Here is a 12,853-nt window from a genome sequence, read left to right as displayed (position 1 = left end):
CTGCCTGAAATGTTCTTTCTACTTTTCCTTAAAAGGATAATAAGTCTTCTCATACACCCTTCACATCTCAACATAGAAGGTCACCTAACCCAGGAAGGTTTGCCTAAAACCCACAGATTGGTTTAAATGCCTCTCATTTACCTTTCAAACAGGAGGAACAGGAGGACCCTTGACATACCTCTTTACCTCAACATGTAACATATTAGACTACAATTATCTTTAGTGTCTAAAGTGCAACAACATTTGCTTTTGTGTCTAAACTCCTGCCATGATGTCAGGCACCCAATTGGAATTTTTTCTAATGTTTCATAAACTGAATTATAAGAATTATCAAATACAGCAACAAGAATTTTTAGGTGAATCTCATATCTTCAAGGGTTTAGCAAAACTTGAGGTCCATCTTGAAATTATAATATTGGAGCTTCAAGCAGCTTAGTCTCTGCTTAATATTTGGCTAAATAAAATAAATATTCTAAACTATTAGAGAATTTCAGTTCTAAAAAGGATAGCCATAAAGCCTAGAAACATGGATAAAATTATTTTATCATATATTGTAATGTAATACCAACAGACCATTTGTTTTTTATTTACCTGTCTTTCCAGACTAGATGACCACCTGTTTTTATGTGAATACCTACTTCAGCTAAGAATATCTATATTTTAAAAGCTACCTCATTCAGGAAATTCAGATATTTGTCCTGGTAAGGACTGACAAATCTACATCATCATGAAGTAAATTCAAAAAGCAATGGCAAACAAAGAAAGGCACGAGATTACAGGGAAACAACTCCTTCTTTCTATATCAGCATTTTATAGCTATAAAGTTTTTCCTAGGAAACAGAGGAACTGGAGATTTATTTACCTGGTATCCATCAAAATGAAGAAAGCACTTTCTGCTAGTGTAGCAGAAGAACCCATTTTTAGTCATTGATTAGAAATAAAGGTATTGGTGTAGGGATAAGGATGAAGATGATTTTCAATTTCAAGAAAGAGACTATATTCCTTCTACTAACTGTACTCTAATAACAGGTTTTGTTTGTTGTTTGTTTCTAAATATTGAATAGGAAGTATAAGTCAAGAATTTAAAATATAAAATTTTCCTTTTAAAATCACAAAAGGAAGCCCGCTAACTCTAGTCCAACCAATCTAGTATATACAACCCAAGGGCTGAAGTTCTAGGTAACAACCCCAGGCCTGATTCTATGCCTTCCTTCAGAAGGAAAATTAAACCCTGTAATTGTGAACCAGGATAGGAAGATGTTGAAAAACAGAAATATAGTGGATCAACAAACACACAGTACTTTCGTTCATCAGATGGAAAATTAAGTTTCTGTTGTAAAATAAAGTACTGTTCACTGACTGCGCTGCTGAAGTACTGTTTGTCCAGTAACCATTACAATGTAAAATGGGATACAATCCTTTAAGGATTTAAAGATGAAACTACCATGTCACTGTTAATATCAAAATTTTTAAATGCTTAATGCATAACCAAGCCCTCTTTTGGTGAAGAATTTGCAAAGGGTCAGGGTTGCACCAAAATATACACATAAATATTAAAAGAAACTGATTAATTTAGATGTTTAAAGTGGCATTGAGGTTCAAGGTTAAACGTTACTGGAAAAAAGGATAAATAAAAGAAATTTTAAAAAATTTAAATATGTCTTGAAAATAGCAACACCACAACATATTTATATAAAAATAATTGTAACTTAATCTATAAGTAAATTTGTTAATTGAAATATTCAAAGAAATATCCTTTGAAAATAACCTATTGTAAAATATAAATTACTTAAAATAAACTACTTAAAAATTAAATTATAGAATTCTGTCATCAATATGGTGGAAAACTAAAGCAACTAAAATATTTAAAGTTTTCCCAAAGGGAAAGGAAGTACATAAATGACTGTTAATGTTTCGGACACAACCAATACCCACAGAATGCAAAAGAATTCTTAAAACAAAACAAAACAAAACAAGAATCAATCAAAATCTTTTAAAGCAGTAAATCTAGGAGTACTGTTCTTAGCTGCCAATTTTATATACAGGAAATATGCACTACAATATAATATACATGCAATTTTGAGACAACTTTAGGATTTAGTGAAAGTTAGCAATTGGATTTCCTTGATTCATGGGTTTTAAATTAGGTCTCGAGTACAACAAGAAATTTTTGATAAGGATATTCTCTCATAACAGCTTCAAAACAAAGTTTTAAAAATACATTAAAATATTTACTTAATACCAGTAAAGCACTGCCAATGCAAGCTTAAAAATAAAATTGTTTGATTAGAAACATGCCATAAAATGCCTCTATCTTCTTCAGATTTGTTATTAATGTGCTGACACAGTGATCAATTAGTCAGGTTTGACTTTCCTAAAAACTGATCCTATCTTAACCAAACCGTAATTCAATAGAGTCCAAAGGCAACTACAACCATTCTGTCCACACACGCACACAAATACTTTAAATTACACAAGTTTAACTTTTAAAACTTAAATATATTGCCATGTAAATATATTTCACTTCAATTTTAGATCCATAATTTAGAAAATGATCTAAAATGCATGTTATGTATCTCAAAAATAAAGCAGCTATTAGTAACTCCACTTATTAAAATATTAGAAAATTAAAAAAAAAAATGAAACATCTCACAGAAGGATGAATGGGGAAGAAGAGAAGTCTTAAATTAGGGCACTGTTTCTATGGACCAACTTTTTCAAAAATACAAAGTTCTATGGTTATGTGGTTTAATACTTATAAAACAAACACTTAGAAGTAGTTAAAAACTAATTCTAGACAGTTCACTATAAAACAATAAAACAGTGTATCAATGAGAAAATAAGTTTATTATCTTTTTTTTTTAATAAAATCGTGCTCGTGGGCTCATATTGCCAGGTTACATACATTCGCCACCGCTTGCCCAGTCATCTCCGTAGACCATGCTGTCTCAGCGCACGCGTTCTCAAAGATGGGAACTTAAAGGGGCCGCGCCATATCAAACATCTCTGCAAGGTTCAGCATTTCACTGGTAGCCGAGGTAAACATTACGTTGGCAAAACAGTGACTGTGATACACAGACCTAATATTACTGAAATCTGACCAGCATGTGGTTGGATTTTTAAAGTGTATTTTTCCTTCTTAATTTTAATTTGCAAGTTTATGTCCGAGTGTCTCTTGTCCCATCACAGAAGGAGGAAGAACTACTACCAGCTACCAGCTGCCACAAAGTCTCCTCCAACTTTGTCTCTACTTATCCCTCCAAGGGAATTCAAACGAAGCGCTTTTCCCTACAATAAAACAGAGAGCTGCATAAATTTCAGTAGCGTAGTCATCACATAGTTGTATAGTTTCAGGATGGCTCGTGTACGCTTAAGTGATTTACGCGGCGCCAAAATAAAATCAGATCGCTGGAAATCACCGAAACAACTGAATTCGTCTTTTCTCTTCAATGGCTTTACAAAACTGTTCACAAGCAGTAACTGAAAACGCCGCACGGGATGAGCACAAACTTTCTCGAGACGAAAGGCAGCTGTGAGCAGGACGCGTCCACCAGATGTGAACACGTCCTGTGCCCACACCACAGCTGTGAACGCGGAAGGGACAGGAAGGACCACATCGACGCGACGTGGAAAGGGGCGCGAGCGAGGAAGTCGGGAAGGGAGCCCCCGCGGGACGCGACCCGGGGAGAGCCCGGGCAGGCCAGGGGACGGCGCGCACACGCACACACAGGCGCCCCGACTGAGGAGGGGGTTGGGAGGACCACCGGACGCCCCAGTCCCGAATGTGAGGGAACCAGCGAGGCAAGACTCCAGCCCGAGAGCGGAGAGAGGCCCGGGGCAGTCGGGCCACCTCAGGGGTGGCAAAGTCCTAGTCCACCTCCACCAGGCCGGGGGTCCGCGTTCTGAAGAGACCCGAATCTGCCCACACTGTCTGCATCCCTCCTCGTGACCCCTCCCTCCCACGTTAGGAGGGGGAGTCTCCATACCCAGAATAAAGGGGGCGGGTTCAGGGGTTCAGAGTCGCAGCCCGGAGCCCACCCACCAGTCGCGGCAGGACCGCGGTCGCGCGAAGCGAAAGACACTGACCGCTCTGGCCGCAGCAGGTTCTCTCGGGGCTGCCCCCTCCAAGGGGGCTCCCGTCCTGCCCCACGCCGGTGGCCACCACACGACTTGTTCTCCAGCTCTAGCCCAGTGATGCGCGAGGTAGCTCCGAGCGTGGTAGGACCCACTTTTACTCTTCTGGACAACGGCCAACAGTTGTGACCTGTTCCCCTGTGAGGTGGCTCCCGGCGACGGCAGCGAAGACGGTGACCCGAGCTTACAGTTGAGGTTTGAAAACTGCAGCCGCGTTGCGGGGCAGGGCTGTAAGCGAGAACCCACCCCCTCGGCCGGGAGAGCCAATCCGAGAGCGCATTGAGGGCGGGGCAGTCACGTGACGGGCGGGGCGGGGCGCCGGCCGTGGCGCATGCTGAAGGGCGGAGCTGGCGGGGGGCGGCCGGAGCCCTGAGAGGGTGTGGCCCGTGCGGCCGGAGTCTGGGCGGAGCGGCGGAGCAGGTGGGGGCTCTGGGGTAATTGCGGCGAGTGAGGGGTGAGACGCGCTGCCTGCCAGGACTGAGCGCAGGGCTGAAAATTCGACTGAGTGCACCATTCCCTGCCTTCAGAGTGGTCAGTCCGCGAGGCGTGAATATGTGCAAACTGGAAAGAGGAAGAAATAAATTTAGTCCCAGATGCTCACTCATTCCCAAACTTCTGTGCCTACCAAAGACTTGCTTTCTAACTTCCTAGTCATCTTCCCTATGACTCGAAACCACCCTGCAAGCAGAGACCCAGTTTGCTTCAACGTGGCAAGCATCAACATCACTGGGGAATTTATGGAGCCTGAGCCCCACTACTGAAGTTCGCTTGAGGAAACTGAGTCCTGAGGCCTGGCTGAAGGCAGTGTAAGGAAAGTCCGAATAGGGTGAATTGCTGATTTTGCATATAGGTGCTAAGGGAAGAGATGAAAGCCCACAGCAGCTCCTCGGGATCTGTCATCCCTTGAAGACAATGAAAAAGTTGAAAGTTCTGTGCAAGACACAATTGAATTTTTAAGAATATATATAACCTAGGATTGGTTGCAGAGTATATTTACAGTAATTGTAGAAGATGACTAGGAAAATATATTGGGAGAGAAATAGTTCTCTTTCAAAAGGCTGTAACATTCAGCCAAAATTTACTTATTTAAGACTTATTTATTCTAGAGAGAGAAAGCGTGTGAACGTGAGAAGCGGCAGAGCTGGAGAGGGAAAGAGAATTCTCAAGCAGATTCCCCGCTGAGCACTGAACCTGACATGGGACTCATCCAAGGACCTTGAGATCATGACCTGAGCCGGAATCAAGAGTCAGCCGCTTAATCAACTGAGCCGCCCAGGAGCCTTGGTCAACATTTAAAGAGGTTTTCTTGTTCTATCCCAGTAAGCCAAGCAAATTCCCGTGAAGCCATCTGTTGACTCTTACATACTGTATTTTTCTTAAGATAAATGCATAAAATGCCTTATAATCATTTAATGAAGTCTGCTTGTAGTTACTTAACTGACTCATCCCAGTTTAATGTGTCACTTGGAGAATACTGCTTACATCTATCTAGTTTCTTGTTGCTAACACTTGAACTGATGAGAGAAGTCTATGGTTAGCATAGAAACAAACAAACAAAAGCCACATGCTGAAATGGACTTTTCAACTATCATCATCTAAGAGTTCACAAACCAATAAGACTGTTCCCGTCTTTTTTTAATGAACACTGAGGTGGCATCCTAGAGGTCTCTGTACAAGCACTGGAACCAGTAATCTCTGGGAATCGCAGATATCATCACAGTGAGTGCGTGTGTGTGTGTGTGTGTGTATGTGTAATGCTAGACCTCCTCAGTTACAACATTTGATCAACTGCCAGCTCAAAATCTCCACACACTCAGTCTGCCTTCTCCTCTGTCATTAACCCAGTCCCATATCACTTCACACCTAGAGGCAGACCTTTCTCCATTACTACTTTAAACCGACCCTCCTTGCTCACAAGCCCTGGGCTCAAACCATCAGCTTCTAGAGGATCTTTTCATATCTTGCATTTTCTGCCCCTGCCTTGGCTCCAGAATTTCACCATCCTCCTCATCAGCACCTGTTCACCAATTTCCAACTATTAGAAGGCTACCCTCTCCAGAAATCAGAAATTTTGCTGATTTCTCCTTTCCACACTCAGCCTGATCACCTCTCTGCCTTACATTGCTCAGTGTAGGGCTCGCATTAGACTTGTTCCATGTGTTTCGCTTATGCCCTTAAATAGATTCTTAACCCTTGTGCCTGATGTCAGGTTTGCCAGCCAGGATTTAACACATTATCCCAAGGACACTCAACTACACTTGCTTGGCCTCAGGCACTGTGGTTCAAGTAACGAGGAATACCTGGTGCTGAGAAGCAGGCTGTACCATCTGTGGCCTTGCAATAAAATTCAGGGGTCAGTTATGTCTCTCCATCCAATCACATTTACCAAAAGTTATTCATAGCCTTGTCAAAGGCACATATCTTGTTCTCATTCCCTTGAGTAGGCAATCTTCATGTGACCTAATGGTCATTTTGTGGGCATTGCATCTGACCACGCAGTTCATTAAGTTGCTCCTCCTATCCCACATTTGACCAAGGATGCTGGTTACTATGGGCTGTGTACCTGCCAAATTCATCCGTTGAAGTCCTGCCCGCTGGTACCTCAGAATGTGACTGTATTTGGAGATCAGGCCCTTAAAAAGATAATTAAGGTAAAATGAGATTATATAGGTGAGTGGTAATCCAGGATGAAGAGATTACACCATCAACAAAATGAAAAGGCAACCTACTGAAAGGGGAGGAAATATTTGCAAATCATGTATCTGGCAAAGTATTAACATTCAAAATATATAAAGAGCCCACACAACCTCATAGCCAAAAAACAAACAATCTGGTTTTAAAATGGGCAGTAGATCTGAATAGACATTTTCCCAAAGAAGTCATACAGGTGGCCAACAGGTATATGAAAAGATACTCAACATCACAAATCAGGGAAATATAAATTGAAACCACAATGAGATGTTACCTCATACCTGTCAGAATGGTGATTATCAAAAAGACAAAAAAATAACAAGTGTTGGTGAGGCTTTGGGGACAGGGGAACCTGTGTGCACTATGTAAATTGGCACAGCCACTACAGAAAAGTATGGAAGTTCCTCAAAAGATTAAAATATAACTACTATATGATCCAGTAATTCCACTTCTGAGTATTTATCCAAAGAAAACAAAAACATCAATTCAGAAAGATATCTTCACTCCCATGTTCATTGCAGCATTATTTACGGTAGCCAAGATATGGAAACAACCTAAGTGTCCATCAATGGCTGAATGGATAAAGAAATTGTGATACATACACAACGTAATACTATTCAGCCATAACAAGGAACGAAAGTGTGCCATTTGTAACAATGTAGCTGGAGCTCAAGGTGGAATAAAAGACAGAGAAAAACAAGTTCTGTAGGACCTCACTTATATGTGGAATTAAAAGCAAAACAAAACAAAAAACCAAGCTCATAGATAACAGATTGGTGGTTTCCAGAGATGAGGGGTGAGAGAGGCGGAAGAAATGGGTGAAGGGGGTCAAAAAGTAGAAGCTTCCAGTTATAAAATAATTAAGTCATGGAGACATAATGCACAGCATGATGACTATAGTTAATAATACTGTATTGCATATTTGAAAGGTGCTAAGGAAATAGATCTTACAAGTTCTCATCACTAGGAAGAAAGTGTATTTGTACTATATAAGGTGACGGATGTTAACTAGACTTACTGTGGTGACCTTTTGCAATGTATAAAATATCAAATCATTATGTTGTATACCTGAAACTAATATCGTATTACCTGTCAATTATGTCTCAATTTAAAAAATAATTTTAAAAAGAGATTACAACACAGCCTGAGGGATGACCATGTGAGGACGTAGGGAGAAAGCAGTCATCTACAAACCAAGGAGAGAGACCTCAGAAGAAGCTAAACCTGCTGACACCTTAATCTTGGACTTCTAGCCTGCAGAACTGTGAGAAAATAAACTTCTGTTGTTTAGGCCATCCATTCTGAGGTATTTGTTACGGCAGCTCTACCAGACTAATGCAGTGGTCCTTCCCAGTCGCTGAAAATGAATCACCGTCTGTAACCAGGGGTGGGCATTCTTTCTATGCATGCCACAATATTCACCACACTGTGCCCAGGGAAAGTGACCCTCCCCAATCACACCAGGTCTGTCACCACAAGCTGAACATACACTGATCAGGGATATCTGGACATATCCTCCCTGGTAGCACATTTATTCCCTACAGATGCAGAGAAGGGTGTTAGTTTACACAGTGAAGAAGGCCCAAATTCCAAACTCCTGCCATTGACATATGCTCCTTCTGAAGAAAGCCTTACCAGTTATTTTTGTGTCAAGATCCTACAGTTTAATCCATGTGGCAAGAACCAAACAGACACAGCTACCTGTCTCCAACTGAATAAACCAGAAAGTCGTGTCCAGGCTAAACGCAGCCAGATGCAAGTGGGGGGCAACAGACCCTGAAGGGGCTTGGCTCAAACTTCCACCCAACAGGGGTACTCAGGCTGCATGGACTCAGGCCCATCCACACAGAGGGAGGAGTGCCAGGTGTACTCAGATGGATAAGTCACAGTACTTTATCCATGGTGCCTACAGCCCATCCCAGTTTGGGAAGCACTGGGGACCACAGAGTCCTCACGTCTCCTGGCTCTCCTAAGACAAACCCTGTTAGCAAAGGTAATTGGGGGCAAGTCTTTCCTGATGAGAATAATGAGTCAGACTGGTACAGGGTGATACTATTCTTTTCCTCAAAGGGAGATAGTAGTCTTTTCTCCAAAGCACCCATGGCTGATGATCTAGGTTGCCAATCAAACCAGCCACCACACCACAGCTGATAAAGTATAAACTTTGAAACCCATCAAAAAGAAATGTTGTTTTAAATGTTCTAGTAGTTACACCTAAAAAGAAAGAAAAACAGGTGAAATTAATTTTAATAATATATTTCACTTAACCCAGTATGTCCAAAATATTGTCATGTCAACATGTAATCAATATGAAATTATTTTTTAAAAAGATTTTATTTATTTATTTGACAGAGAGAGAGAGAGAGCACACAAGCAGGGGGAGAGGCAGAGGGAGAGAGAGAAGTAGGCTCCCCACTGAGCAGAGAGACCGATGTGGGGCTGCATGCCAGGACCCTGAGATCATGACCTGAGCTGAAGGCAGATGCTTAGCCGACTGAGCCACCCAGATGCTCCTCAATATGAAATTATTAATGAGATATTTTACAATCTTTTTTTATATTGTCTTAAATCTGGTGTATTTTACACCACACATTCCAATTCTGATACTGAATTTTCACTGGAAACACTGTATGTAGATTGCACAAAATGTACTGTTGAAAAAAGAAAAATCACATCCCTATGTGGTTTCAAACACAACAGTTTTCAGTGACTGAATGCCGTATCAGTTTCGTAATTCAAATTTAATCAAAATGGAAGAAAATTGTGATGCAGTCACAGCAGCCACATTCCAAGTGTTCCAAAACCGCACGTGCTCGGTGCTACTGTGTCGGACAGCTCAGGGCCAGGGGCTAGACATGGGCCTTCCAATCGCTTCTAAACCTCAAATTATTATTATTTTTTTAAAGATTTTATTTACTTATTCGACAGAGATAGAGACAGCCAGCGAGAGAGGGAACACAGGCAGGGGGAGTGGGAGAGGAAGAAGCAGGCTCCCAGCGGAGGAGCCTGATGTGGGACTCGATCCCATAACGCCGGGATCACACCCTGAGCCGAAGGCAGACGCTTAACCACTGTGCCACCCAGGCGCCCCTAAACCTCAAATTATTGAATGCAGTACCAGGCACAGGGAGCTGCTCAATTGATCATAGCATCAAGGGCGCCGGAAACGTCAAAAATCTGTAAGGCTCAGTAGCCCAATTCCCTTGTTCTAGACGGGAGAGAAACCCAGAATGAGAGAAGTTAAGGTGCTGACAGAAGAGCACACAAGTGAACTAGTTGGAGCGTATCTGGACAAGAGTTTAGGTCTCCTGATCCTTAGCCCTGAGGTCTTTCAATGTCATTACCTCAGCCATACTTCAAGGGTTGAAAAAACCCCAGATTTTTACATTTATTTGAATAATCACTTGAATGATGTGGGAAAAGAAAAGCGTACTTGTATCCTAGTCGTACTTGCTAACCTGATAAAGACAGTGTGTTCTAGAATGTCTAAGGGCTCCTTCCACTCGGTCTGGGGTCTAGGTGATTTAATCTGTCCGTCCTCTTACCTCGGCCTGTTGCCCCTTGGAGCTGCCTCACTGCACATCCGTCTTGCCCTCCCCCAGAGCGTCCGGCCACATTTTCTGGTCTGCAGCTGTCCTCTGCCAGCTGTCTACCACAATTTGGTTAACGTTGTGCTTCAGAGAATCCTGTATATTTGCAAATCAAAGTGTTCAGTAGAAACTGCAGCAAAATTGGAGAAGAGCTGCTACCGTCCTGCCGTGAACAGAGCCCTGGGGCCCTGCCTCCTGGCAGCTGCGAGAGAGAGGATGTAGGTGTGGTTAAATTTGTGGCATCAGGCAGACCTGCATTCATGTCTCAGTTCTGCCCGGTTCCAGTTGTGTGACTTAGGGCAACCCTCAGTTTCCTCATCTGTACAATGAGGATAATAACAATAGCTACTTCTGTGAGATTTAAATACGGTAGTGCACACGGAGCCCATTGCTGGACAAGGGAACGCCCTCAGTTCCTGAGCAGTTATTTTCTGGGGGTCTGCAGGCTCTCCGAAGAGGAGGGCTACGTATATCTGGCTCACTACTGCACCCGGGACTAGAAAAATGCTTGAGACGTAGTAGGTCCTAAATGAATGCCTAATGACTTTTTAAGATACTTACAGTTTCCCTCACCTCTTAGGATTGATGCTAAGAGAAATGGTTGGGGGGAAAATATGGCTACGTCACTGCTAAGGAAAGAGGAGAGGGAGGTGGCTGCTTCCGCCCTCAGCATCCACCTGGTGGAGGCACCCAGGTTCAAAATGAAGCTGCAGGGTCAACAAATGTTGACGTGCAGGGCTGTGTGCGATAGAGAAATTAGAGTCACTAGTGTTTAAAAGGAAGTAGATTATTGAGTTGAACAAAGAAATAAATGTAGGGTGTAAAATTGTCACTTACTTGATTTGAGTAGATAAATGTCTACTAGTTCTCCCCGCAAAATCTCCTTTCTTTTTATTCTCCTAGGAAACCTCCTCTACCCATGGTATATTCCATGAATCGTGACCTGCTGTCCCATTCCCCAGAGCACACAGCAGTAAGAAATAGTAAAGTTTCCAGGAACACTTCACTGAGTCAGTTTTCTTACAACAGGCAGCAATAGGTATAGATAAGGCAGAGCCGACTTTTAACCTCTACCAGCTCCCTTGTTGGGAATGGTCCTTGCCTCAACTGGCTTAAGGTGACAGCATGAGCCTTGAGAGGCCGATCTACTCCACTAGCTGAGTACTTTCATGGCACAGAAGTGTTGGCAATTTGGGAAATGGTAGTATTAATGATTATCACAACACCGCTAACACAGAGGATATTCAAAGCATCCTTGAGTTTTTGCTATAGTTAACCTTACCTCTAGATATAGAGAACACGTTTCATAGCTTCATTTTCACAAAAAGAGATGTAAGTATAGAGCTGTTTAGAAACCCTTTAAAAGGCACATATTACTAGGTGAGACCTTGAGCAGGTTATAATATTTCCATGCCTGTTTCTTTTCATCTGTAAAATGGAAATGATAATACACCCCCACAGGGTAAGACTAACAATAGCTTATAAGTAATGAGCCTGGCATTGTTCTAAATGTGCTATTTGTGTTTACTCATTTAATCCTCACACTCCTATAAGCAAAGTGCCAAGTTTTCCTCCCTCAAAGAAAGAAAACTAAGGGGCAGGGAATTTATATAATCTGAGTCACTAATGTAGCAGTAACTAGGAGAGCCCGGGTTCAAGTTCAGCCTCTACTAGCTGGCCTTTCACTGTGGGTGTCTAATAACTGTGTCTATCAACAATAGAGTAGAGGGTTCTTGGGTGTTTAATTCACTTTAGCTCCTGGAGTCCCTGATCTTCTCATCTTTTTGTTTCCTCTCACAACTCCCATTCCAAAATTTTTTCATTTTAAAATAACTTTACAAATATATAACAAATGCAAGAGGAAGGGGCTAGAATGATCCACGTGCCAATGGATTCAAGTTAGAGACATTGGTATGAGCAATGCTGAACTTAATATAGAAGCAAATGTTTACATATAGAAATATTTATAGATATGTATAGATATGTGTCAGAGCATGTAGAAGCAATGACAGTAACAGTAAGCACACCTACCACTCAGGCCTTGCTTTCCAATACCGTTCTCTAATAAAAGGAACCAGGGCTCCTTGGAGAAACTGATGTTTCTGGGAATGGGGAAGGAAACATACAGATGGGTCTGGAACATTGTGTAATGCCAGAAAGAAGGAAATTCCAACAAACAAAACCACCATACACTGATGGGGGTATATCAAAGGGACCCAGGAGCCAACTGAAAGAGCTCCCAACAACCAAAGCCGGGACAATTTGAGCAACTGTGTTAAATAAATAAAGTAGTATCGGATTATAAACCAAAGAGTAACATAGATGTGCACGAGTACATAATAATATAAAAAATGATTGAATAAATAAAGAAAAATAAATCTTCCCTACATACAGAAGAATTCTGAGTAATTTATATAGGTACTTTTCAGGTTGGTGGA

The 12,853-nt window shown here is 41.9% G+C and overlaps 1 protein-coding gene and 1 long non-coding RNA gene across 4 annotated transcripts in view; one reads left to right on the top strand and one right to left on the bottom strand.

Moving 5' to 3' along the window:
- Nucleotides 1-4,778, bottom strand: part of STK17B (serine/threonine kinase 17b) — a 32,412-nt gene extending 27,634 nt beyond the window's left edge. Inside the window, exons 1-2 of one of the 3 annotated variants that reach the window (XM_040642593.1) lie at nt 4,087-4,225; nt 2,906-3,288 (exon numbers count right to left, since the gene is read on the bottom strand). Coding sequence is in view for 1 of the 3 variants with exons in the window: in XM_040642586.1 (XP_040498520.1) it covers nt 4,087-4,739 (653 nt within the window). In the remaining 2 variants the exon portion in view is untranslated. Of the gene's footprint in view, nt 1-2,905; nt 3,289-4,086 lie in introns of all 3 variants that reach the window. The other 2 variants (XM_040642586.1, XM_008687287.2) reach the window with 2 other exon arrangements.
- LOC103659694 lies at nt 4,350-5,542 on the top strand. Its single transcript, XR_567589.2, has 3 exons — nt 4,350-4,364; nt 4,786-4,940; nt 5,241-5,542. It is a non-coding gene; the product is annotated as an uncharacterized LOC103659694 (long non-coding RNA).
- Nucleotides 5,543-12,853: the final 7,311 nt, after the last annotated feature.

Source organism: Ursus maritimus, unplaced genomic scaffold (genome assembly GCF_017311325.1).
Source record: "Ursus maritimus isolate PB19 unplaced genomic scaffold, ASM1731132v1 scaffold_1, whole genome shotgun sequence".
Taxonomy (NCBI): Eukaryota; Metazoa; Chordata; class Mammalia; order Carnivora; family Ursidae; genus Ursus; species Ursus maritimus.
Note: the sequence above shows the minus strand (reverse complement) of the source record. Positions and strands in the feature narration are given on the sequence as shown.